At 35.1% G+C, this 27,468-nt stretch overlaps 1 protein-coding gene across 8 annotated transcripts in view; it reads right to left on the bottom strand.

Moving 5' to 3' along the window:
• The window catches only part of ATRNL1 (attractin like 1), a 431,225-nt gene that overhangs the window by 307,021 nt on the left and 96,736 nt on the right, over window positions 1–27,468 (bottom strand). For all 8 annotated transcript variants that reach the window (XR_010367589.1, XM_064431407.1, XM_064431408.1 and 5 more), the window contains exons 16-19: window positions 21,124–21,337; window positions 20,188–20,376; window positions 16,638–16,856; window positions 11,961–12,098 (exon numbers count right to left, since the gene is read on the bottom strand). Coding sequence is in view for 7 of the 8 variants with exons in the window: in XM_064431407.1 (XP_064287477.1) it covers window positions 11,961–12,098; window positions 16,638–16,856; window positions 20,188–20,376; window positions 21,124–21,337 (760 nt within the window). In the remaining variant the exon portion in view is untranslated. The remainder of the gene's footprint in view (window positions 1–11,960; window positions 12,099–16,637; window positions 16,857–20,187; window positions 20,377–21,123; window positions 21,338–27,468) is intronic.

Below are 27,468 nucleotides of genomic sequence, written 5' to 3'. Positions count from 1 at the left end.
AACAATTAACAAGAGTAATGCTGTGCCTGAATCTCTCATGCCAATACTGAGCCACAGTACAGCATTTTTATAGCTTGCTGTTGGAATAATATGCATATTCTATCAAAAAACATGCTGAACCAAAACATTGCCACATGAACTCACAAAATACAGTAGCAGCAATTTCATGTTTTCCATGTTAATCTGTTTGAAAAACTAAAACTTTTACACTAGCTTTGAACATAGAAAACTGAAAAATTCCAATTGAAATTATTAACTTTATTTGGAGATAAGTTTAACATGCCATACTTATCAGCTTCCTTTTCATTCCTTCCACTTATACATTTCATTTCTAAACATAATATTAATATTAGTTACAAAAAACCAAATTGCCTACACATTTTAGACTGAGTTAACTTGCAGATTTTATGAGTTCAATTAAAAACTGAACTCCGTATCTGATGCATTGGACAGTTTTTTACACATCCAAGCATTTAAAGAGACCTTTCACAAGATTCAAAATATTATTCCTTAAATGACTCAGTTTTCTCAGTTGTGAAGAGATTTCTCACATGAAAACACAGGAGAAAACTAGGATTATTTTAAAAAATAAGTAATTTCAGATCTGACAGACAAACTTTTACCAGATTTAGTAAAAACTAAAACAGTGAGTCTTGGTAGTTGTTTTCAAAGCAGAAATATAAAGTGAAGATTTTGGATACCTTAATGGCCCAATGTTCATACTGAAATGTTTTTAAGACTTTTTCAGACAATGAAAGGCCTAGTACCTACTATTAATATTGTTGTTGTTGTTGCTATTATGTCTTTTTAAATTTTCTTAAGACAGCAGCTTCTGTACTATTATGGAAATTTTGGTCAAAAAGATCCTTTCTTCGAAAGGCTGTTAGTTTGCTCCCCATTCTCTCTAAAGAGAACACTTTGGAAGTTCTAACAAAAAAAAAATAAAATTAGAAAGATTATTATAAGGCAGTATGAAATGCAAAACTATTTAAAAGCATTCAAAAGTTATTCATAGCAGCCTTAAAGGTAAGAAAAATTTCCAATCTAAGGTGAAAAACATCTGAAGTCAACAACTGGTGATTGCAACTATTTGCGTGTATTTGGTCATTCAGAGTAAAAGCCCAAAGAAAAGAAATTATTTCTACAATTTATCAAGCAAAAATGCCACGAAATGTAAAGAAGTCAGCAAATCATTTCCCTCCCTTGGCCATTAGGACGTACAAAATACAACTGATTTTTAATGTATTCCATTGCAAGGGAGGCTTTTTTTTTCCTTAAATAACTAATGCGGTTTGGCATTACAATGTACTTCATTTAGCACTCAGAAAATGAAGACAGAATCAACTGCAATCAAACTGAAATGCCATTACAAGTTTTTCTGAGGATGTTCCTTTGATCAGTTGAGGAATGAGCTGCACAATGCCTCAAAATCTATTTTCTCACCAGCTCAGGGGGGTTCCCAAGCCCCCCTAGGGAAAGGGGCAACCATTTCAATCCAAAACACACATAGAAGGGGAGATACAGAAATTAGAAACAAGAAAAATTCCTGCTTTTTTTATTGCATTTGGGATGAGAAGACTGGCTTTAGTCAAAGGCTTATTTGAGGATCAAGTAACAGTGATTTAAGAAAATGTCATCTTCAGCTTGCAGCTGCCTGCCCCCAGTGCCCCCTGAGCCAGACACAGCATCTCCGTGAGCTCTTGACATCTCCTTCAATACAGGGTAAAATATGTTTGTTTATCAGAGGCTGACAAAATCAGTACATTTCTAGACAGCTGAAAGTTTCTAAATCATGTCCTGCCTACCTCCTCTAGGACCATCATTTGGAAACCAATGGATTTACACATTTCATTAGGAAGGTGAACATACTGATATAAAGCTCAGACAGCACATCAGAAATACATTTTCTAAGTATTCCTTACCACATAAAATAAATTTATAGCATGCAAACCTGAAAAAACCTACAAAAATAAGAATGCAGAGAAACTGGTTCATCATTGTCAGAAACTATGCTCCACAAGAGCATACAGGAGGACTTGATCACTAACATCAGTGAGAGCAAGAGAATTGTCATTAATCATTGCAAGTAGATTAAATAAGCACAGAGATAAAGGAATATAATATAAATCAAACTTCTGTATCTCTTCAATATCTGTAAAAGCTATAAGTGGTGATCAATTAAAGGATGCCTGAATTCAAAGTTCTCAGGATAAGATGCTGAACAAGCACAACATGCCTGCTACTTACACAGATTAAGATAGCACAAGTTATTCTTTTTACTATTTCAGATATTTTTGTTGCACAGTAGACCTCAGAAACAGTTTAAATTAAGGTTTTTTCATTTTTATTTTTAAAAACGCTGCCTTGTTCCAACTCCACTTGAGTAAATTATAATCAACTTTGCTGGATGGAAAAGTTACACCAAGCAGCCTAGTGCAGCGATCAGGCTTAAGGAACAAAACTGTGGTTGATAAAATTGCTTACTAGTGATTTAACTCCACAATTACACTGTGATTGTTCAGGAATGGAAATAAAACTTTCTTAGGTAAGAAAAAATGTCAGTGGTTCTCCATAATCAACCACTCCAACAGCAATTCTAAGGTGATGCCTGAACCAGTTCTTTGCCACGCTGACTATTCCTAAAATCACATCATTCTGCAGAGAGCACACGCATTCTGGTTTAGGAAGTAAAGGCAAATTTAGAGAAACAAGAGGTAGCTTAAAACAGTTGTACTTGGCAGAAAGTTTATAAAAATCTTCTGCATGCAGTCAAGGAAAATACATTAAAAATGTTAAACATGTTAAGCAGGCATCCTGTCAAAACCTTTTGAAATCCCACAGCCACACAAATAAACTCTCTCTGGAGATAATCATGATACATTCAACAGTTTTCTTCTTTTTTTCTCTCATAAAATTATGAGCACCTGAATGTCTATTGATACTTGACAATGATACTTTCCTTGAAGTGTAACTCCAGGTCCTTCACTTAACATTATTCTAAGTAGGTTATGGAATACAAATGCATCTATAAAAAGTTTCCTAATTTTAGTTTGAGTTTTTGTTTGAACTTAATATTAATTGTGCTAGAAATCATACTGTATAATATAGCTCTAATCTACAAAAAAAAATCAAAAAGAAAATTTTCTGTGTACACAAGAGTTAGCTGCATACTGAGAAGTTTGCTTAGCACATTTTGCTTGGCAGTCAAAAAAAAACTGGAACAGTAATTTTAAAGATGTCTTTTTCCAAGTTCCTCAACAAAGTTTTTCCTGTGGCAAGCCACTTCTTGTTTAGTAGCACAGAACTGATTTTGAATACATTCTGATTGAAGTGAACGCAATTTAAATTCATAACTAAGCCCCAAAACAGGTTTCACTCAGTGTTCAGACTATCTTGGATACTGTTCAATAAACAGCATTCATAAAAGGAAGGAAAATAAATTTTCAAATCACCTTTGGGGAAAAAGGTCTTCTTAAAAGAGTGTTTATTCTGACTATTCAAACTCTTCAAAAAGCAACATGAGGCTTTTTTTTAATAGCTTATTGTGCTAGAATCCATTTTCTTTGTGTTTCACATGAACCAAGAAGCCCTTTTCCTTCTACTAAAACCAAATTCCAGCATTTTAGTTAATATTAAATGCATTTATTCTATGATAAGGTATTTTGTTTTGAAAAACCAAGGAACTGGTGTCATCTCTATTCAATACTGAAAGGTAAAAAATAAATTAGGGAAAACAAAACAAAACACCACTACTACTGCAAAATGGGATTTCTTGACAGTCCCCTCATCCATCAAAGCCTTCTGATATTTTGTTTGTACAGCATGAACAAAGTCATGTTATCTGCTGGAACTTAGCATGTAAGATTTTCTTTGTCTCAATAATCTTAAATTACAGCTTCTTACCACAGAGTTTGGCTGTGAACTTGTGACATACTGTTTCTTACAAATCAAGGTACAAGCAAACAGGTTTTTCTAATTTAGTTCCATATTCTAGTACCTGAAGACAGTACAGAGCACACTATACTCTTTCTTCCACTGACTTCCAACATTTACCTGTTTCTATATAAAATGTCTTTATTCACATAGGCTCCTGTGGTCTTGCGTCATAAGCATCCAATCTACTAAAAATCCTTTTTTCTGTGACTAACCTTGAAGTGCCTGGACTAAAAGAAACTTGTGATTTTTCAATTTCATACTTAGTCACTGTGAAAAGAGAGCTTCTAGAATACAATATTTAACCTAATACAAAGTTTCCTGTAAATTTTAGAGAGCTAATGATGGAATGCCAAATGTATGATCTTGCACCAGTGAATTCCACAAATACAACTCCCTACTTGCTAGACATTATAACAGCTAAGCAGAAAAACTATATAAAACCTGTGTATCCCAAGTTGCCATTTCAAACTCCAAGAGAGTCAAAATTCCCATTTGAATATTTGTTCTACTTTAGGAAGATGCAGAAGTAAATGCCTTTGCTGGTGTTTATACTACTAATTGAGGATATTTAGGCTTCCTACATTTCTGTTTTTTTTCCAGCAGATGTCAGTTAAAAGTTCATCGCCTTCATTCTTAGTCCTACCTTAAACAGGACTCATAGCCCTAGAATATAGAATTTTGGACCAGAAACCTTTTTGAAACAGAACTGCATGTTGTAGAAGGAAAAAATCCAAGTTTACAGCTGTGTCCTGATGCAAGACTTTCTCTCTCCTTTTTGGACTCCAAAAAACCACTTCTCAGGCCAACAGCACATGCCCAACTTTTCCTGTTGAAATAGCATCATCCATCAATTCCTAAAGCTGTTAATCTCCAGGTGTTTTAAGACCAAAAATCATAGAAAAAGGTAGCATATTTGATATTTACTAAATAAAACTATTCGTAAGGAAACAATTCCATATTTAGGTTTACTGTCTTAAATGAAGTCATACAAACTTATATTCAGATGCTTTATATTTGATGCTTCTCTACCTGCCCTATGCAACCCCAAACTACAGGTAATTCTAAAGCTACATAGCAATAGTGTTAAAGTGAAAAAATAAGACTTCTGCCTTCTGTTCACTCATTGCTTAAATAATTTTTTGAAACCTTGAAAAATAAGTCTAAATGTAAATTAGCAGGTACCTTTCTATGAACTACATACACAACAATTTGTTAAAAAAAAAAAAAGAAGTGAATAAAAACTGTTTTCCTTGTCATGTTATCAACTTTTTCCTTTAGGAAAGACAGGTTGCTTTTGGTAATGCTTGAAATTATGTAATCTGCTGTCCATCAAATTTTATATACAAATGCTGTGTACATATTCATATATACATGTGTAACTATATTCTTAGAATATGGCTGGGGAGCAAACAAAGGCATCCTGTTGACATCATCCTGGGCTCTCTGGGCTAATTTTCCTGGGATCTATTTCCACTGGTTTTCCTTATCACATTTCTCCTATTTTTCCATAGACAACCTAATTAAAATTGATGGTTTTGTTGCTAAAAAATCAGAATGCATATTACTTAAAAGTATGTGTATTAGAGTGGGTTTTACTGCAGGCATCCCATCTAAGGAGCTCCACAATTATTTTAAGGTAATCAAACTGGATTCTTTTTCTAAATATCTAATACACTGATTACCCTCTGTGCTCTACAGAAACAGAGCTCTGTCTGTTCTTGAGGGTGCCCATGGCAGCTTTTAACAGTCTTTCTTTTGGAGAAGGAAGGAAGGAAATCAGAATCAACTCCTCCACAGAAGGTCATGATGAAAACACATTATGAAGGTTGCCACTGCTGAATAGGTAAAAATGACGGAAGTAGTGCCAGAGAAAACAATTTGTAAAGTCACCCATTAGGCACCTTTAAAAGTTAGATAGAACTTAAAATCCAAGGAGAACATTATCAGTCTGCTGCCAGGATGAGTTTAACATCTTTCTCATGTCTCTCTTTCACAGACACTTATAGTAATGGCTTGTGGCACCCTTGGCCTCTTCTCTCCAAACCCCACATCTCAGCTGTCAGTAACTCAGCAGACTAATCACATTTTCTGAAGAACAAGATTTGAACTCCATGGAAGAGCATTCTTCAGATGTAACTTCGCTGAGAACACATCACTAATAAGTTTTAGTTTTCATTCTTTTAACCAACACTAATAATTACAAATATGTTTCTATACAACTAATCTACTGCTGGGTTAAATTTCACCAAAGTCCTTCAACCTAAGGTACTTTAAAGTAACTCTGACAAGTTAGTCTTTTATTGATACCTGTCTGATTTACTTTTTTTAATGTCTTGAGGCATTTCCTGTAGTTACATGCCAGTTGGGTGGCTCATGTCTAGATGCCAAAGTTTATGTGGAATGCATTCAAGCAGCAGCATGTGTAGACGTATACACATAGGTGCACAAATACAGGTGAAACACACATGGTGTACATTAGCTAAAAACATACTGACTTTTGATAATGGTTTGAAGATCTCATAAAAAATCAGGTGTTTCCAGTAAAAGATGAACTTTGCCTTTCCAAACAGAATGATTACAAACCAAACGTGGGGGGAAGCTGATGCCTTTGGTATTGCAAGTGTCCAATGTGTGATAACAGGAAAAGGAAAAGATCTATAAAAGCAACAGAAATTCTGCAAACTTGCTTAAAAAACATCACCCCAACAGCCTGTGTGGTTGGAAGCTTTTACAGGATGGTCATCAGTGTCTCGGGTGCCTTTAAGAGCTGCTTAGAGAACAATCAGTGCAAGTTAAGACACACTGCTCCTGCTGTGCTGTGACTCACACTCTCCGTCTCCTGCAAAAGCAACAATGGCAGCACAATTCTGGGAAAACTGAATGCTGCTTGGAGTGTTATCCCGTTATTAAAGAAAATGACAATACAGAAAAATGCTTATGTTATCTTATTATTATTAAATGTATTATACATTCATTGTGTGTGTCATTAGTTACTGTAAAGAATTTTTTTACTGGCATCTCATAAATTGTAATGATAATTTTTAAAAATACCACGCATAAGGAAAATGACAAAGTGATAAGCAGCTAGAGCAATTTTTTTAACACTGACAACTAAGTAGATGATTAATAAGTTTGAAAATAATACTAAAAAAAAATCACTAAGATGAAACAAAATTGTTCCAAGCAATCTCCTACTGAGAGGTTTTTTTGGTACTTTATGTGAAGTCTGTAGTACACATACAATTCTATTTTTTTCTAGAATTTCTATTTAAAAACTGCGTATTTCCCAGAAATGCAGCACATAACAGAGCAAGACTCAGAAGAATACAAAACACAAAGAGAAACCACCAATACAACAAGCCAGGACCTCTTCCCACCTACAGTCAAAGCTGCTTATTTTGAAAATCCAATAATATTCAATGGCGAATTTTCTGTTACTAAATTTCAATATTCATACCTTCAAAATCATCCCTCAAATGGGACTTGAGCAAAATCTAGAAAAAAATTTAAAAAGTGATTTGGAATATCTGCTTTCAAGCTCTTCAGCACCTCAGACTGAAAGGCTGCCCAGGTGTCCCAGGAACAGACAAGGCTGAGCTGTGATTCTCTCATCTAATCTTTACCACAAAAAAGAATGTGCCTTATCTGTCATATAGAAATATTTAAGTAATCTGCACAAGACAGATTACTTAAATATTTCTGGCACAGGCTGACACCACTGAATTAGCACTCCAAGGACTTCCCATGGATTTGCTTAGCCTGGAAACCCAAACCTGTCTCTTCCCAGAGCACCCTATTCCCTCATGCTCAGAATTCACCTCTGCCTTCCCTCTTATTTTATTACACGTTGAGATAACTCTTCAAAAGGATGCTGTAACTTCACCTGGTAACTTGGGTGGTACCCTCTCTTCATGCTTTCTTTGCTAGACAGGGGGTTTGGATGACAAATCTTAAGCATGTGCACATGGGGTCTGGATTTACTAATTTGTGCACTACCATTTATGTCCAAGAAGGAATGCAGATCTTTTTGTATAACTTAAAATATTTCATCATTTAAGGTAAGAAATCAATTTCATTTTCTATTGTGGCTACCTATTTGACACCACAGACTATCTGAAACCATTTTAATTAGTATAAGAACAGATAACTAATAGATTACAGCCACAGAACTCCCCTTATCATAAAAGACCCCTGCAATTTATTACTGATTTTTGTACAGAATGCAGCAATGAATCAAATATAAAATAATTCAAACTATATATTTGTACAATGAAATGTCAAAAAGAACTGAAGGAGCACATATATCTTCACTGCAAGCCACATCTTAGGACAACTGAATATAAAGCTCATTTTTACACCACGAGTACAAATTCTAACTCTCATTCTCTGTATTGAAAAGAGACTTCGAGTGAGAGAATTTAAATGAGTAATTGGTATTAGGTATGGTTATTTCAGGAAAAAGAACAGTAATGACTTCTTAAAAATATGACTATTGCCAAACTATTGCCCATCAGCAGCCAAAATACCACACTTCTGACACAACTAAACCAGAGTCTCAGCTACAGGGGAAACCTGCACAGGGTGGAAAGCTTTTTAACTGCACAGTAACTAAAATGCTGCAGATTCAAAAATAAGTAGTATACAAATTAGTGACATCTTAGTAATATTAAGGACCCAAAATATAGTACATATCCATAGCCATAGGGCTATACACAGCTCATTTTCCTATATAATCAGAATACTTTATTCTCACCCAATACCTCCCTGCTTTCTAGATCTCAGTCTCCAAGACACTACAGAATATTAGGGCTGGAGAAAAACGCGTGGAATCAGCTAGTTCCCTACCCATTTCCAAAGCTTGAGACGTTTGAAAATTTAAAAGGGATAGTACAAGTGGTAATGCAGATTTCATAGCATATTTAGGTAATCTTTCACAGTTTAACCAGTAGAAATTTTTCTTTGTATTCCACCTTAATCTTTCTTGTTGCAACCTAATCCCATTACTTCCTCCTCAACCAAAATGGAGACATGGGGGAAGGCACTTTATCATCTCCCTCTCTTCTCAGCTTCCCTTCATGCATCTGAAGCCTGCTATTATGCCTCCATCTTTTCTTTGTCCTTCTGCAAGGTTTGTCACATTTACTAAGCCTGCATCATATCAGGATGCAAAACAGGTCCTCAGATCTGTTTTAAAGCTATTGAAATGTCAGCAATTATAGTGAGTGAAAATCCCAAAAAGTCACTTCTTTTACCCATTCTTTAATCATAACTATTCAAAAACTTGTGAAATCTGAATTATATCTTTCTTCTATAACAACTGTTACTCATTTCATAGTAATTTAATACCATAACAATATGCAATACCACTATAAATGTATCAGTCATCTGATGACAGTTGTAAAGCCACCATTAGTACCAGAGTGGAAAAAAATAATTTTATTTTAACAGAATTTGCCATCCTTAGACAAAGGTCAGAACAGAATTGATCACTCAGAGGTGGACAGTCATTTCTTTTAGAGCTTTCTGAATTACCTCCTTGGAGTATAAACAGAAAGGGTTTAGGAAACTATTGGCATAGTTAGGGAGAAAAGATAAAAGCTTTCCAAGGACTTCAAAGCTTGCTATGCAAGTCCTCCTCTTTCCTGAGGGCTAATGGAATCTATATAAAAAAGGAAGGTTTTCTTGCAAATCATTTTAGTCTGTATCACCAACAGTCAAACTAAGAGCTCAGATTTTACCTATAAGTACATAAATCATGACAGCAGGAAACCTAATGTGTGCACTGAACACATAAGTACTTTCACCAGGACACTGGAAAAAAGTTATTTTATGTCATGAGTGCTAGGGAAATCACCTGCAGATTTTGTCCCAGAGCACATAACTTCACCTCTGCACTGCAGAGATCAAGTACTTCCTCTGTCCCCAGCTTTGACTGCTCTCCAATTCGAAGCAAGCTGTGCCCTTGTAACTATAGCAACTTGATCCATGAAGAATATTACAGTATTACAGAGGTACTTTCAGAGTTACAGTCATCATCTTGTCATGCCTTTAAAAAGTTTTCAACCTGCATCCTCAATTATTCAGGAGCTCCAAGGGAAAAACACACCACGTGCTCAGGCAGCCATGGAACCAAAGGTTGAGTCTTGGTAGAAAAGGCAGGTGGGGTCCAGCCAGAAAATGACACAAGATGCAATTCTAAAGATGACTGATTTTTAAGTTCCTTGTGATTCTTTTGTCCTTTGATTGGCTTTTTCATAGAATTTCCTGCCTTATTTGCTCCTTATTTCAATCACACTTAGCTCAGCTTCTTTGAAGGTTTCCCTTTCTTCGACTCATATTTTTCTCCGCATATTTCTATTTTAATTATGGTTTTAATTTCCAGCCAACTTTAATTTTTTTCTGCATTACCAATAGCATTAGAAGAATGAAGGAGAAAAGAAACAGAACCATTACTTTTTTTCTTTATGTTTGCACTGTACTTGATCCTAGCTATGGTTCCAAGATCCTCTTAATTCCCAGTAACATTGATTTGACTTATCTATGGATCACTGGTATTTTTTCCTGCAGAAATCCCTGGCCCACACTTTGGGCACCTCTATCACAGTACTCATGATACTGTAGAAAATCTAACAGTTCACAATTACTACATCCTTCAAAATATCCTAAGGATGTAAACATTTATTATACACTCTATACTAAAAATACAACAAACCATAGCAGATAAAGCATTGAAATAATGATCATTTTTATTTTTTAAAGCATTCTCTAGTCAACATAGCTCCTGTTAAAATCACGTCTACCAATAAAAATATGCATTTTTACAGACTAGGTTTGAAAAAACAAGTTGTAAAATTTATAATTTTACTGGTCTTATAAATTGATTTCAGCCATTATTGCACCACGCATATTTCACTAAAGGTGATGGAATGCTTATTTGGTTGATAGCTAATGTATCCCTGAAGAATAAAAGCTGTATGAATATATCATTTTGCCATAAAGGTGATACAGACAGCAAAAGAACATTTTGTCAACTTCAGGAGAAAAACTGAACTATTAAGAATTATTTAAAGCATCATAAAGCCTCAGCAAAATGTTCAATTGTCAATAAAGGTAGACATTAATCTTTCTATCCCCTTGAACATAATTTTTACATATCATGCTTGAGTGTACCAGATGTGAATCTTTATGCATTGCCTACTGCACATTAGAGTGCTGAGGAACCAACAAACCCTTTAAATGAAGCAATACTCCTTGAGAAGCAAAGGTCTGGTTAAAGAAACATCAGTAATTGAGAAGAAAAATGAAGTTTTGTCATGGGACAAAACTTTCCAGCACCCTCCTAGATTTAAAGCCAATCTTATTGAGGTTCCATATTGAATATGTTCCTCCTTCCACTATTCAGTTTTAAGGGAAGGAGTTCCTGTAGCCCTACAGCAATATACAAAAACTACTTGGAGTATTTGACTTCATTCTCTCGTTCATTCCAAGAAGAATCCTCCAGTGCAGCAGTTTAAAAATTAAACTTTGAATGGGTCTGGGTGCCTTGCCATCCTCAGCACACCAGGACTTTTTGTTTCATCTATACAAGAGTAAGACCTGTTAGTCTGTTAAATGCATAATTCCTCCACTAGCACCATGTATTTATACAAATCAGTGTTACCAGGTATTCTGGCAGATAGTGAAGTTTATTTATAAGTACCTTCTCACTGTCTCTAACAGGATTGTTCACATGGAATTTAATGACATATCTCTGAAATAATTTGAGGTGTTGCTCCAACGAGGAAGTTTCTTCCTCCTCCTGAGAGAGCAGCAATTGCAAAATAATTACTCTGAATGAGTTTCTCTTTAAATACATTAATCTGATCTTGAATCATTAGTTTAGCTGATCAGCTCCTCTGTACTATAAAATAAACTTCTAACCTTTAAAGAAAAGTTAATTTCACGATACATTAAAAACATTAAATTCATATTACATAAAATGTCATTTTGCTATTTTTCTTTTTCCTTCCAATAGAAGAACTTACCTGTACATTGTCCTCCATTTGTGGGATCCCCATAATATCCTGGCATGCAGGTCTCACACTGTTTTCCTGTTGTTAGGTTTCTACACTGATCACAGACATTGCTGTTGATGCAGGTGCTGTGGCCATTACACTGGCAAGCTGGAATACAACATTTTAAAAGCTTCATTACTAAATTTCTCTTTGAACAAAATCATCTCTATGTGATTATGAAATTGTAGTACAATGTGATTCGGAGAAATTTAGTCCTGACTAATAACCAGCATAAATATATTTGCACTTTGACACAGAACCTCTTCAAAACAGCATTGCAATACAAGACGGACTCACACAAAAATTGCCTGTGTTGTGACACACCAGTTGTAAGGAGGGTTTTATGAGAAAAGGTTTTGTTTTTTTTTACCATTGGAATTAATCCTTACAGCTTTAAAATGCTGTCTAGGCATTTCAGAAAGCTTTGAAGAGGTAGCAAGTCACTAACTGAGACTCCACGAAAACCCCAATACCTACATGCAAACGTGAAGCATTTGAAAACCTACTGTGATGGAGAACATGAACTCACAGCTAAGCATATCTAGTGGGCAGAGAGAATTCCAAAATAAATTAACTAAATATTACCTTATTTTTAATTGTCCTGACCCTCATTACTTTTGGCATACAAAGCAGTTTTAAAGACAACAGGACCACATCAAACAGCGTCAGTCTGTCCTCACTACAGTCGATTTTGGTGAAACTGAAAAAACTGGATTCCTATTGACATGTTTTTTTCACACCTGACCTTGAAAGCATAAAATTGCTTTTTGTCAAATAACATCACTATAAGCCACTGATCTTGTACCAGAGCTCCACTCCAGAGCTTCACATTTTGGGGAAACTCAGAAAGCACTGATCACTCCTGCAGCAAAATCACAATGTGAATTCTGCCAGCATCATTGATCCTGCTGCCAGGTTTTGAAGGATGACCTCTCTATAGAGTGGAGCTTTCAGAGCTCATGGTGTCCAGCAGATTAGTAATCTGTCAATTATAGCAGCTTGTCAAATGTCAAACCATGTCAGACCTGTCGATTCCTCAGTGCCAAAGTGGGTGGAAGACTTGGAAGAGGACAGCTATCACAGTAAGACTGTATTTTTTTTAAAATTTGGATTTTTAATTTAAATGTCACAGTGATTGGTGTCTTGGCTAGGGGAAAAAAGGGATTCCCACTGCATGATTTAAAAGTTTTTAGAGCTGTTTTATAATTTAGTAACTTAATATATTTATAGCCATTTCCAGACTTGGCTCATAAACCATTAAAACCTCCCAAGCTGACAATCTCTTCTTTCTTCTGTAACTATGCCTAGACAATCTTCCAAACAAGTATTAAACATTTCTGTACCATTAGGTTTTCTCACTATCTTGACTACATCTCTAGAAATCACAAGCCTTATTCTTCCCAAGAACACTTGAATTTCAGACACCTTTATGGTGTCTCCCTCTTTTGCAGTTTGTAGCCATTCTCAGGAAAAGCTACACAAAAGTACCATGAGCTGCAGATCCATTTTGGGGGTTGTATTCATACTTTAACCCTTAAATTACTTAAAGCAAACATAAAAAAAAAATGACCCAATAAGCCTGAAGTAAAAACAGAGAGTACATTAAAGAGATGTTCTATTAAAGTAAGTCTGTCTAATTAAGAGTACATAATTGTGTAGGACAAATGCTTAATACTAATATTCTCTAACTAGTGGGCCATTGGTTTATAGATTTTCTATTCTTGCTAATACTTACTTTTGTATTTCTTAATTTTTGTGTTATACAGGGTGATGAAAGCATCCTTAATTGTAAAGTTTAGTTTTCTGCAAGTCATAATATTATCTGGTCATACCTGACACCTCTGAATTCTTTTATTTTGTTGGTCAAAGTAAATGGAAGAGATTTTAAAACAAATTCAAAAAACATATACACAATAAGAAGTAATGCCATCAACAAGACATGACACACCATAGAAAAATTACGTTATGTATTTGCTGATTTCCCTAAAAATATGCATCTCATTGGAAAAAGTCAGAAGTGAAAGTTCAATAAATTTCAAAGTCGGTACAGTGCAATCAAACTGGAGACATCAGTATTAAATAATTTAAAAAGCCATTAAATTAATGAGACACAGTAATGAGCAATTAAGTAAGAATTAGGAGTTAAATTTGTAAAAGTTCTTTTTTCCTTAAGTCCTTTTAATGTACATCACTGGCAGCAACAAAGTCATTTTCCTCACAGACAAAAATGTGCTTCAGCTGAATCCTCAGTCAGACTGCCCTGGAGAGAAGCAATTTTATGTCTAATTTGCTTTGGACCTCTGTGTTGAAATAGCTGATGAAGCTGACAATTGTTGGTAATTATAGTTTTAAGAAAATAGTTGAAACCAGGAAAATTTATGATCAGGGTGTCTTCATTGCAATCTGGATCTAGTGTAAAGATACTTCATCTAGTTTTAAACAAACTAGTTAGAATCTACTCACACTTCTTTTCAGAGGAGAAATTTAGACTTAAAAGAAAAATTTGGGCTTACATTCTACCTAAACCTTTCTTCTCATGAGGTGAATGTCAAAGCTATTTTTCTTTTCTTCATATATATATGTTATTTGCAAATTAATTTATAACAACAGTTCTGTTAAACTAAGAATTCAATGAAAATAAAATTGTATTCCTATCAAAAGAAATACTGTGACAGCTTAATTGAAGCCCATTAATTTGAAAGTGACCAATCACAAAAATAAACATCTTCTATACTGCCTGATGAATAGTAATCTTGAAGTTTGGAACAAACAGAAAATGAGAAGGAATTTTAAAGTTTTATCATCAGCACAATTGCCCAGAAGTGCTATAAGGAGGATGGATATGGACTACAAGGAAAAATAAGTTCATGCCTGAATGACCATAAATGGTTCAGCCAACTATTCATCAATGTGGCAGAATAATCTCCAAATTGCATGGTATAAACTATTTATATTTCATCCTAACTGCAAACTGTTCAGTAGGCTTCCATAGACTTAGTCTAATTCTATTTTGTTTCAAGTGCATCAAATGATTGCTGTGCTAAGAATAAACTGTGTTAGTATAATCCACTACAGAAAATATTCTATGAAAATGAAAACAAAAATCTTAAGAACAAAACCTCCAGCCTAAACAGATCAAAAAGAAATTTCACATCAATTGAAGTTTTAATTCTATGACTTCTGTACTATTTGTCCCTTAAACTCATAAAGCTAGGGAATGTTAAACTGAAGAGGAACTTTAGTAAATTCTCTATAAGAGAATATTTATATATATATTTATAAATATTAATATTTATTCTTGATGGATAAAATTCTGTGTTCATTGTATGTTCATACAGAACATACACAGAATTTTGTCCATCAAGAATAAATATTAAACCCAGCTGTTTAGACAAGCAATATATTCACCTGTTACAATTTCACTAGTGGCATAATTTATGCATTCCAGTGAAGGGTTAACAATCCTTCAATATCAATATATAGACTAAGTAATGAAATTTCTATACAACAACAGAATGTCATTCTATTGTCTCCAGAAACATACTAGAGGCTTCTTTATTCAGGAAGTAGTATTTAGATGATGTGGAAGGTTTCTTTGGTTTTAACCGAAAATATGCAACAATGTTCACTGGGGTTTATATCTAATTTCATTTTTCTAAGACTTCAAAAAACCCTCACTCTATATATATATGCAACAACAGAGAGAATGAACTGAGGAAAAAAACAGACAAGAAGGGAAACACAGCTGCATATACCCATAAAATTATTGATCCTACAGAAGCTCCAGCTTCCAGGATTAGCAGCACTAGAACATTTCCTGAAAAAATAACTTTAGCACAGTTACACCATTTATTCTTTAAAAAAAAAAAAAATCACCACAAAGTTTTCAAGCTGTCTTTTAAACTGTATTATTTATTGTAAATGACTTCTGGAGGGCTGTCAAAGTCCCTAGTGTGCTTTTCATTTGCCTGCAGTCCTCCACAGCTGCTTCCACACTCGGCTGTCAGGGTTGGAGGATTTCCACACAGGAGGCTGCACCAGCACAGCTTTCACTGTCTTACAGCACCTGATATCTTCCTTACTTTTCCAATGAACTCAAAAATTAATACTCTAATCAGACTGGTGTGGCTTAAATTGAGAGTTCAGGCATTCTCTTTAAGGCTACACAAGCACATATTCTATTCAGGCTGTGTCTAAAAGGTCAGCTGGAAGCACAGCTCAGGTTTTGGCAGCCCCCCATTCTGACAGTCAGCTGGACTTGGCAAGAGCAGGAGGGAATTTTGTGTCCATCAGTCTTCCTCTATGGATAATTTTTCCCCTGTTCCACTCCTTGATGGATACAGAAGCCAGAAGAAAGCAACAGCTGAAGAAAATTCACATTGATTTCTAAATGTGGAGGGATAGGGCGGGTGAAAGGTGAAAACTTATTTACAAATAAATGGCAATTTTGGCTAAACTACTTGCACTGCATTTCACAAGTCAACCTACACTTTTTTTCAGTACACAAGCAAACTCTACATTTAGGAAATATTTTGTAAAAAACAGGTTTTAATGAAAATGCTATTTGCATTACTTAGAACAATCACATTATTTTGGTGTGCTTAAAGTCTTATTTCATATATAAGAAAGAATGGAAGCAAACCTTACCTGGACACTGGATAAAAGACCACTCATAATTTTTTTCTTTTGGGCAAAGAGTAGCATCAAGCACCATTTCATTGGAGTGGACACTGACAGGTTTCATTGGGCCTCTGGAGGAGCCTTCCAAGCACTGTCCTTTGCCAGTGTTACTGGGATCATTGCACCATCCACACCCTGGCTGCTCCAAACACTGTCCACAGGTCCTCAGCCCAGAGCAGTTTTGAGCTTTAGTACATGGAATACAATATTAATGTATTGTTTTTAAATAAGATGCTTGAATTTTACAACAGAAGACGGAGAATTAAATTTTCCTTGTGCAAATTAAAAAAAAAAAATCAGTTATACTAGTAAAAATAACTCAGTTTTCATTAAAAGCTGGACATCCTTAAAGACCACAAAACATGCAGCAGGTGTTTGTTATATCACAGTGCAACAATAAAAACTTCAAATCAACAAAGAAAATGAAGCAGAACAAGAATATTGCACATCTTCGTTACACGCAGAAGAAAATATATATTCTTTCCTTATTAGTAGTATATAATGCATTTATCCCAAATTTTACTGAGATAAACAGCCCTTCCAAAAGGAAAACTAGAATTCAATGCAAGGTCAATAAACCAAGTAAGATTGATAATACCTATAAATAGAAAAAGCCACAGGATCATTCCAATTCAAATCAAAAATTATTTTGGGCACAAGTATCCCTGGATGTCACCTGAGTATTCACCTACAGATATGGCTTAGTCTCCTGACATACAGCTTTTGAAACAAGCTAGCAAACCACACATCTCAAGCAACAAGTCATGATTCAGACCCATTTAAATTAACTGTATCTTAAGTTTCTCATCAGTTAGTCAGGTTTCATTTTTAAAATTGCATTCTAAAATCCAAATATCCCTTTAGACCTTTTAGACTCTATTCTTTAAAATTATTAAACGGTCTTCCTCATATTTCAAATCTGTTTAGAACCAAATAAAATTCTTATTCTGAAGTTATTGTTATTTTTTATTAATAAGAAATTAATATTTTAGTAACTTCATGAACACCATTAAAGTTCCCAAGCTTCTTTAAGCTTTTTCTGACACATATTAGTTTTTTTAATTACTGCTGTAACACTGGATCAAATTAACATCAGACTCATTCAAACATTGATCACTATGGGTTGCTGTCTCTCCTCACAATAACCTTATAGGCTTTCAAAATTAAATTTTAAAAGCACACATGAAGGTAAGCTCCTGCTGTGAAGCCAAAATTATCCAAGTTTCTTTTTAAAAAGAAGAAAGTAATTTAAAGAGTCCCAGAGTTATTTTGAAGGACACAAATGGTTTCTACATTTCTCAATTTGGCTCAGCTGCAGCCAGAACACTGCATCCAAATAATGCTCAGAGCTACCTGGGCTCCTCTGGTCCACAAAAGGAATACTAAACAGAATGATTTCATTGCTAACCAAATTAAATGAGAGCAGAATAAAGCTAGCTCCTCTGCCTTCAGCAACTATTAAAATTGTTTTAAAGTAATGAAAGCTGTAAAAAGAAAAAGTACTGCACAGTCTAAAGATACCTGCAGATATCAGGAAAACAGGCAGTGAAGAGTCTGAGAGAATCTCAAAAGGATTTTAACAGCACATGAAAGCTGAAGCAAGAGCTCTTCAATAGACTTGAAAGAATCCAAACAGGAGGAAATGTTTCAAGTTTCCCAAATATGGAAAATAGCAGGGATGGGAAAAGGACAACTGTTGTTGCAAATTGTCAAACGTGAAAAATCAGTTTTAAACCATCAGAGCTGAAGCTGAATGACACAAATTTGGGCTTTTGAATACATTAGAGGATCAGCAGAAAAATAAAGACCATCATTCTGCACTGGCTGGCTTGCCCTTTCAGAGATGCACACTAAACAATCCAAATAAATCTCATGCTGCTATTTATACTCATGCTGCTATTTATAAAGCTCTGAAGTATCAGCTGCACTATCTTTACAGAGGCTAAAGCAGAACCAAAAGTGAAAATCCTCAGCTATTATCTGTAGTGGCATTCAGCTGAAAAACTGAAGAGAGCTGAGAAGCAATTGTTGATGGAAGAAGGGGATATTCAAGCAGCAATTTTGTTTTCTTTGAAATTCTAGAGGTGGTCCAAGATTGTTCAACTGTCAGCTATTCAATCAAAAATCATAATGGATGGAAGATGTAGGGAAGAGTGGAAATGCAAGTTTTTGGCAAGTAGGCATTAAAATGACAATATGTCACCAATAAAACAGCATTCTTCATTTTTAATTCCAAGTTGTGAAAATAAATGTGAAATTCTCAGTTGTTTTTTTATACATATATTTTAAATCATAAATGCTTGTCTGAATTTTTTTTTTTTCATTCAGAGCAAAACACCCATAAGCTCAGAAATTAGTCATTCAAAATAAAAATAAAATTTTAAAAACAAGGAGGATTTTTTAAAGGTATAGTTCCAGACTGTTCTTCAAGTAGAAACACTATCCCTTGATAAGGGAATCCACTTAATAATTCATTACTTCAGCAGCAATAATGATATATTTACCTAATAAAATTTTCAAGTCATTTTAGACTAACATAATATCTGAATCATGCTTCATTTGAACATGCATTTTCTTGTTTAAATGCAAAATATCTGATGCTATAAAACTCTGGGAAAACTGCTTACAGCCACAGAATCTTGTTTTTTCTAATTTGTTGAATATAAAGTACATTTTCATACAAAATTACCTTTATATAATGTTGAACTGGTACAGAGCAAATCCCTTTTGCCTTATTTAATATAAAATTTTACAGACCTGACAAAAATGACAATCAAATTAAAAACCATTTCTTATGTTCCCCAAACAAATTGAATCAGCATGATATGCAAACACTACACGAAGAGAAAAACTGAACTGAAAGTTCAGGCTGACATGATATCTGCTAGTTCAAAAACATAAGCATCATTTATGTGGTATTCTGTCAATTTTATCTCCAGATTTTCAATCTATTTAAGTCCTGCCACAACTCGCTATCAATATTTTATAAGTTAAAAAATTGATTTCTATACAGGAGAGGAAAAAAAGTTCTGTGAATGGTTACAAGAGAGAAACTTTTATGTAACGACAGAATTATTATTCCAAAGATATTGACAAGAGATTAAACATTCCTATTACCTGTTACACTGAACCTGGGCACTAGAACCTGGATTAATATCTGAAATTTACTAACTTAGCCAAAAATTTTACCAGAAAACTTAACATGGTCCTGGTTCATTACATTCTATGATTATGAAAGATGAAGAAGGAATCTCAATTAGAGGAATGTGGGCTCTTGGCCAGTTTAGCCTGAAGGAAAAGCTCTCCTATGCCTTATTTCCCTTTAACATAGATATGTAGTGGCCTGGTACACACAGCCCTTTTTCTCATGTTAGTAGCTATGTTAGTAGCTATATGAGGTCACTCGCTTGAAAATCTTTTAATCTCTAGAGAATGCGCTGAATCCCTCCAGCCCTTTTGAGTGGAAAATAAATCTAAGAATATATTTAGTAAGGTGAACATTCACTAAGACACTCACGGGAGCAGGTGGCAGTTTGCCACTCCAGACACTGTCCATATGGGAAGGAGATGATGTAGGCATTGGAGTCCACGCATCGTTTGGTGCTGCTGCACCACATGCATTCCATGCCATTGCTCGTGCAGTTGGAACAGGTTGTCCTCAGGGAGCAGGGCTTTTTGCAGGGCCTGGCATTCTGGTTGGGACTGACTGGAAAAAGATCACAAATATTTTATCATTTCAAACACAAGTTCAATCTCCATTTTCTTTCACCATTTTTTCCATTAGAAAAATCTCTGTTGAAGTGGCTGCTTCCTAAACTAGCTACAAATATTTTTGGTCCAAATTTACATTTCTGTATACAAAAAAAAAATCATCATTTATTTTATTTATATTTAAAATCAAAATTTAATATGCAAAACTGAAATTTAATAATAACTGCAAAAATTTAATATGCAAAACATATGATGGTTCGGAGTCCATTTTAGTGGATGTTTACTGTGACAGTCACTTGACTGTACAAGTTAACTTTACAAACAAACCTAAAAGACAGAAACCAGAATTTTGGATTTGTCCTTCTTTTACAACTTTAAGATATTCACTAATGTTCAGCAAGATTCAGAAAGAACGCATCAGCATTGCTGAATATCTCCACATTTCGTTATAGCTACTGTTACCACTGACTATTTCTGATTTAGAGGCAAACTATAAGATTTCTGGTGTAATGCAAAAGGCCATGTGAACTAATTCTCAAATAAATATTTGCTGCTTTGTTATGGTCAAACCATAACAAGGAATATTAATAGATTACAGCTATTTCCAAAAACACCTAAAAAATATATATATTTTTGTAATTATTTAATCCAAATTGTCCCCAAATCCCTCTTAGGCAAACTAAACCCCAAAGAGCTTGTTATTCACCACGCCATCAGTTCCTGGGAGTAAGAGGCTCCTTACCAACAGGTTTTTCACACACAAGGCCATCTGCCATGGCAGTGCAGGGATTTGCCTTCAGCCCTGCCACCTCTGCTCTCTCCAGGTAGGCACAGAAGCCAGAGTCGTTGGGCTCTCCAGGGAGCCACTGCAGGGTGGTGTTTGTGAAAGGGGACATGTCATCCCAGCCCCAGTAGGAGATGTTGATCTTGCGCAAACCCACCCAGGGGGAAATCTTCTGTGGATGGAAATGAAACAAAAGAAAGAGAACCATTTAAAATGCTTTTTGTCTTGATAAAACATTTCAAAAAAATAGTTCAACAGCAACAGCTTCACATTCTCAAAATTCACCATGTTCCTATCTCACTTTATCATCTCATCAATCACTGTCTACACAGTTTTTATCTTAATTGTTCTACCTTCCTGAACATCCCCAAAGACCCCAACAAAAACTCCACTCCTTATATGGAGTATTTCTCTTCTACTAAAAACCTGCATTCTGTTCAAAGACAATTCTGATTTCAATTATTGGTCATAATGAAATAGTTTGGTTTTTTCCCAGTGGTACTGTATGATTACTAATTGCTAGGCCACTGTGGATAATGAAATACACATATGTTAACAGCAATTCAGAGAAATCAAATTTCAGGAAAAAGCAGGATCAATACTCCATCCTCTAAAGTCCATAGTGCTGATACTGATCAACTTCAGGCAATTCAGAGACAGAGATAAAAGTGGCACATTTACATTTCCAATGCTGTTAAATACACATTGAATAGACTTTCATTATTGATTTGTAAGTTATAAAACATAGTCTAGAAAAAACTAAAACCACACATTTTTAAAACATATTTAGGATATATCAGTAAAACTATATCACAAATTCTACTGATTTTTATCATTTCATCTTTACACACTTAGCAAGCAAAAAAGCAGATTTTAAGAAAAAAAGGCATTTGCTTGTTCCAGGATAAATCTACAAGCATTACTTGCTACCATTGGTGTAAAAATCTCACGACATCTAAAGCAAACACATTTCCACACGTAATTTCTGTGCAGGCAGTTTTCATTAAGCCCAGTTTAAACACACAGAAGAGAGATACAGAGAGACAACTGGGCTGTGACAGGTACATGATGGCAGGTGGATGCCAGAATACCAAACCCAGCTGCCTGCCCAGGCAGAGGATACACATTGTCAGCTCCAAAGCAGAGATATTGATCTGATTGTGAATTAGGTTCACAACTGATTTACAAGGTAAGTAAAGATAATTTATAAGGTAAGTAAAACACTATAATACATCTAAAGGGAACCTGCCACTGTTAAGAAGCTATGTATTCCACAAGTGAACCAAGAATTACTGCCATTCTCTATCTCTGATCTTTCACCTTTGATCTCATGTTTTCTCTGGCCACACAGGTTTAACCCATGGCTGAAAAGAAAATCTTTCAGTACTCTTCATTCTGCACACAATCAGAGCATTCTTTCTTTTTTCCCCTGTCTTGTTAGTGCAAATTGAAATATGAAGGATTATTAATTTTGTTTCAAAAATACCAGTGGTAAATATATTTTAAAACAATCAGTAGGTAGATAGTCAGTATGGGTAGATAGTCAGTATTCCTGACCTCCCTAATATGCACTCCCTATGCTCTCTTCTGCTTCTGTACTCTCAGTTGAGATCACGACCAAACAAAAATTGCTTTACCTACTAACACTTGGGGACACAATTTTAAATAAAACAGAAAATGACTAAGAAATGTTCCATTCCATAAGACGTGTTCTGGGAGACTCCTGAACAACAACAAGAACATTCAGCAAATTTACCACTGTCCACTTTGTCTCTTACTTCTGTATTTACTTCCTAATTCCATTGCTACCCCAGGTGACTAACATTCCGGTGTCTGTGAGGACTCACATGTCCTGGACACCAGAAAGAACATGATGCAAGCAGTAAAAGTGGAACTTGGGCATCTGGAAAATGGTAGATAATACATCTGTTGTTTTATTTGTTGTTTAGTTGCCTAGATTCCTATTTTACTATGTGGTCCACATGGAGCAGAAGACCTTAGATACCTGCACATATATCTACAGAGGTCCCTGTAGATATGGAGTGTGCACACCAAGCACATATGAAATAATGTCAAGGGCTTAGGCAGGATAAATTGCTGACAAACACACACATAAACCAACCCTACATGCCTACTTTGGGATTGAAGGATTCCAGCCAAGAGAATCTTTAACATATTACTGACTGTTTCAATTGCACTGCCAAATAATTTGGCTTCAGCATCAGTATATTAAAAAAAAAACAGGGATCATATTCCAGCTATGGTGAAAAAGTATGTGAGCCAATAATGAAAACTGACAGTGCAGCAGTGATATTTGGAAATAAATTCTTCCATTTAAGTAGGAGACTGTCTTGGAAGCCTCTTTAATGATGACAAAGTCTCAGGGAGACTCATGAAAGCCAAAGCAGCCATAGGAAATGTAAGCAACATCCCTGAAACAAAAGACTTCCAGCAAAAGCAATACATATCCCAGTCATAATCATTCTTAATAGCTGGACTATCTGGACAGCTTACAGTCATCATGTCAGGCATCTCAAATTCCATATGTACCATCTCTGGCTCTCTGCTAGGATAAACCACCAAAACACAGACCCAAATGCTGATGAGCACGTTATCAAATGCACACCATGGAAGCTGTGACCTTGCAGAGCCACTCAGGCCATGCTGTTAGGATGCCAAACACAGATTATCCAAGCAAGGCCTCCCAAATGTTCCAGTGATGTGCTTAACATGCATATTCAATTATGTGGCATCAGTTCCATCATGTGGTGGGCCACAGGTGAAGACTGTTGGCAGTAGCAGAGAGTGTGTGTGGATATCATGAAAGTTTATCACCAAAAATGATTGTTGCTGCACTGCATGGAAGCCAACAGGAAAAATCAAATCACAACAAGAGCATTCAGGAAGTTCCACGTGAAATACCTGTAGCCACCAGGGCCCTGTGGCTAGCAAACTAATTTCTTAAAAAAAAAAAAAAAAAAAAAAAAAAAAAGGCATAAATCTAGTATAAATTATCTCTCAAACTGATGAAAGGTTTAGTCAGAATAGCTGGGAATCTCAAAGTACTTGAAGTAACCAAGGGACTTCAAACGTGTGGACTGAAAATGCCAATCCAGTTTCTTCTTCAGGCTTAAGAATTAATGGGAATTGGCCATAACAGGAATCTATAAAAAGCTGATCACTAGTAAGTTAAAAAATATGCTCTTCTCTTATTGTAAATCAGACAATTTTAATTTGTTTTTAAGGAACTATGTTAGAAAGAAAAACTGTGTAACCTTAACTAGAAAGCTGGTAGTTCATGTTAAATCCACTGTTTACTCAGAGAATTTAAATTAGATTAAGTTGCTTTCAGATCTAAAGTGAAAGCGATCATTTCTACTGATGACACATTTTTTCAGGTACTACTGCTGAATCAGCACTAAACTAATGAGGGCTGAATAATTTGCAGATGAGTGAAGTGAGCAAGATTACCTTTACTGAATAGCCAACTACCACTGAGGCTCAAAAATCTCCTTTGTTCCTTAATTATGCAAATTACTGAGGAAGTGTATATCTCTTTCAAAAAAATTTATCTGCACCTTTATTTAAATTCCTTTTATTTTGGATCTCAAATTGTCCTGAAAGTGCATAACACACTAACATCTCATTTTCTATTACGTGCACCACAACACCTTATGAACAAAATTCAACAAACTTCTCAGGAATTGTTTCAACTCCTTGATTGTTGCTCCAGGATGAAACATACAATTAAACTTTGAAAATACTGTGGCCTCCCAGTGCCCATATTTCCACAACATTCACAATTTGGAGAAATTGCTTGCAGTTAATTTGACTCTTTTCTGCACCATTCTGAACAAAAAACCTACTTCCTCAAAAAGCAGCTCTGTGAAAAGAAACAATGTGTTCTATGCAGGGTTTTCCACTCCTTAACTGCAGCAATTCTGACTATGCCAGATACCAGCATATTCCATGTTTTGTAAATATTTACCCAGTGACTGACACATTTTAAGCAGCAGCAGCAAGATTTATGAGTTTTATGCGTCTCTGGATCTATTAGACACATATGATGCAACCTGGATGCAATTAACAGTAGGAGTCGTGTGTCAGGTCATGAGAACACCTAATTCTCCTACTCTTTTTAAACTTTTCTGTAGTCCAATTAGTTTTAAAAAAACGTACAATCTGGCAAACTGAAAAAATAGAAATTCCCCAATTTCCATCTACAGAGATTCTAGCTAGTATTTCACTGAGACTTTGGTTTCTTATTGTAATTTCTCCTTTATAGGGGACAATTTTGGGGCAAAATTTGCATTCTCAGGCATCCAAAGCAAGCTCAGCTCCCCTAATCCTGACTGTAGGAAGACAGTTAAACTAGAGGTGAGCTAATGGACAGTCAATGCAACAACTGTAAAATGGAGCCAAAGTCCTAAAATAACTTATTAGACTTCTAAAACCACAATAGGAAAGTGGGACTGGTAGAAACAGTTCTAAAGGGAGTAATTGAGAAACCAAGAGTAGATGTCAACTTCACCACAATCACACACATTATAAAACCACAGAAACAGAGAGCCCTCAGAGAATACTTGGAGCTAACAAGGAATAACATTGCTATGCAAAGCTCACTAATTAACTGCAACCTACACTCAAGTGTAATTTATAAAAAAGATGCTTAGCCTTGTGAGCCGTGAGTCAAAGGAAAAGTTGCAAATAGTTTATATAATGAAAGGCTTTGTGTATAACTGTTCTCTTCTTCCTTTGTGCTTACTACACCAAAACTAAATCTTCTCAGAATTTATGGCATGCTAACAAGAAAATTATTATTTTTAGTCAAATCCCACAGTAGCAAGCAACTCCCAAGAGAGCTAATTGCACTTTTAAATGAATATACAACATTTGAATATTAGCAGGAACAATAAATTAACCTCATATTGCTGTTTAATCTATTTTTCAGCGAAATTCAAATCTTCCCTTTCATAATATTTTGCTTACTAGGTCAATAAAAGCATGTAAGAAAAAAATATTAAGTGTCATTTTTCTTTAGTGTGGGAATCTGCAGCCTATCCATTGTGTTTGCTTTGGCATTCTTTGACAGAATTTAATTTATTTTTCATGAACAATACAAACTTCACTTTAAACTGCTGGTGATAATTTTAAAATATGTTTGCAAATTCAACAGTTTTTTGAGTTCATACCACACAGATATTTGTTTTGTCCCTTTCTTTAGTACCAAATGAACATTCTCCTTATTGTTTAAAAGGAGGCAACCTATTGATTTCCAGTTTAATATTGGTATTAGGAGAAATTATTTATACACAATGAGGTCTGGAGAGGGTATGGAGACAATGGCAGTCCCCTCCCTCTGAATCTTCCCAACACATCAATGTGCTATTCTAAACATGATAAAGTAATTGTCCTAAATTTGTCCCAGAAGAGGGATTTTGTGTATTAGGAAACAATCTACCAAATCACATGATATTTCTGTTAACAATAAAGAATGCTGAAGTCCTTCCAGGCTGTAGATTTACTGATACTGTTTCAGTTTGTAAAATACACAACAGCTACCTAAGTTACTTTCCTTTTCTCAACATAAGAATAGCAAATAACAAGGAGATAAAGTCAGAATCATATTCTTATTTACAAATGCTGCTCTGACACATTCATTAATCCTGAAATGGGCTGGGGTTTTTTTTGTTTGTTTTCAGGTGAAACTGAAACTTTTTCTTTCCCAGGCTGATGATTTTAAAGCCTTCAACATTTAACCACCCAAGTCAAACTCTACTGCAGATAATAGAGATTAAAACCACGGTGTTCACCTTACAGCAGCTCTGACTCCATTTGTGAACTCCCCACCAGCACCTGTTACAGAAAAAAGCCATCTAAAATGAAATCTCACTCTTTAAATCATTATGATTGCAGTTTGAGAGGGAAAGGCAGGCAAAGAAAATCAAGAAGTTTCAGAGAGCCTCTGTCGCACCTGATAACACATTTAGGATGTATCACACTGAGTAAATGCAGCTGGACAGATAGATATGAATGAAAAAAATCTTTTCTTTTCCAAGTGCCACTGAAAACACCAGGATAATTCATGGCAGAATTTCATTAGAGGTTCTGACAGCTAAATGATTGTTTAATCCAAGATAGGTTTTCTAAAGTGGATAAATTTGTCTACAATTGCTTAAACTGTATTTGAGGTATCTCAAATTTACATCACCACATTGGCTCAGGAGGTACTTCATTTAAATAAAGATATGCTCAGTAGGATGTCACCTTGCAGAAGTTCTAAGCTCTGAAATGTAAGAAATA

Source organism: Passer domesticus, chromosome 8, assembly GCF_036417665.1.
Source record: "Passer domesticus isolate bPasDom1 chromosome 8, bPasDom1.hap1, whole genome shotgun sequence".
NCBI lineage: Eukaryota > Metazoa > Chordata > Aves > Passeriformes > Passeridae > Passer > Passer domesticus.
Note: the sequence above shows the minus strand (reverse complement) of the source record. Positions and strands in the feature narration are given on the sequence as shown.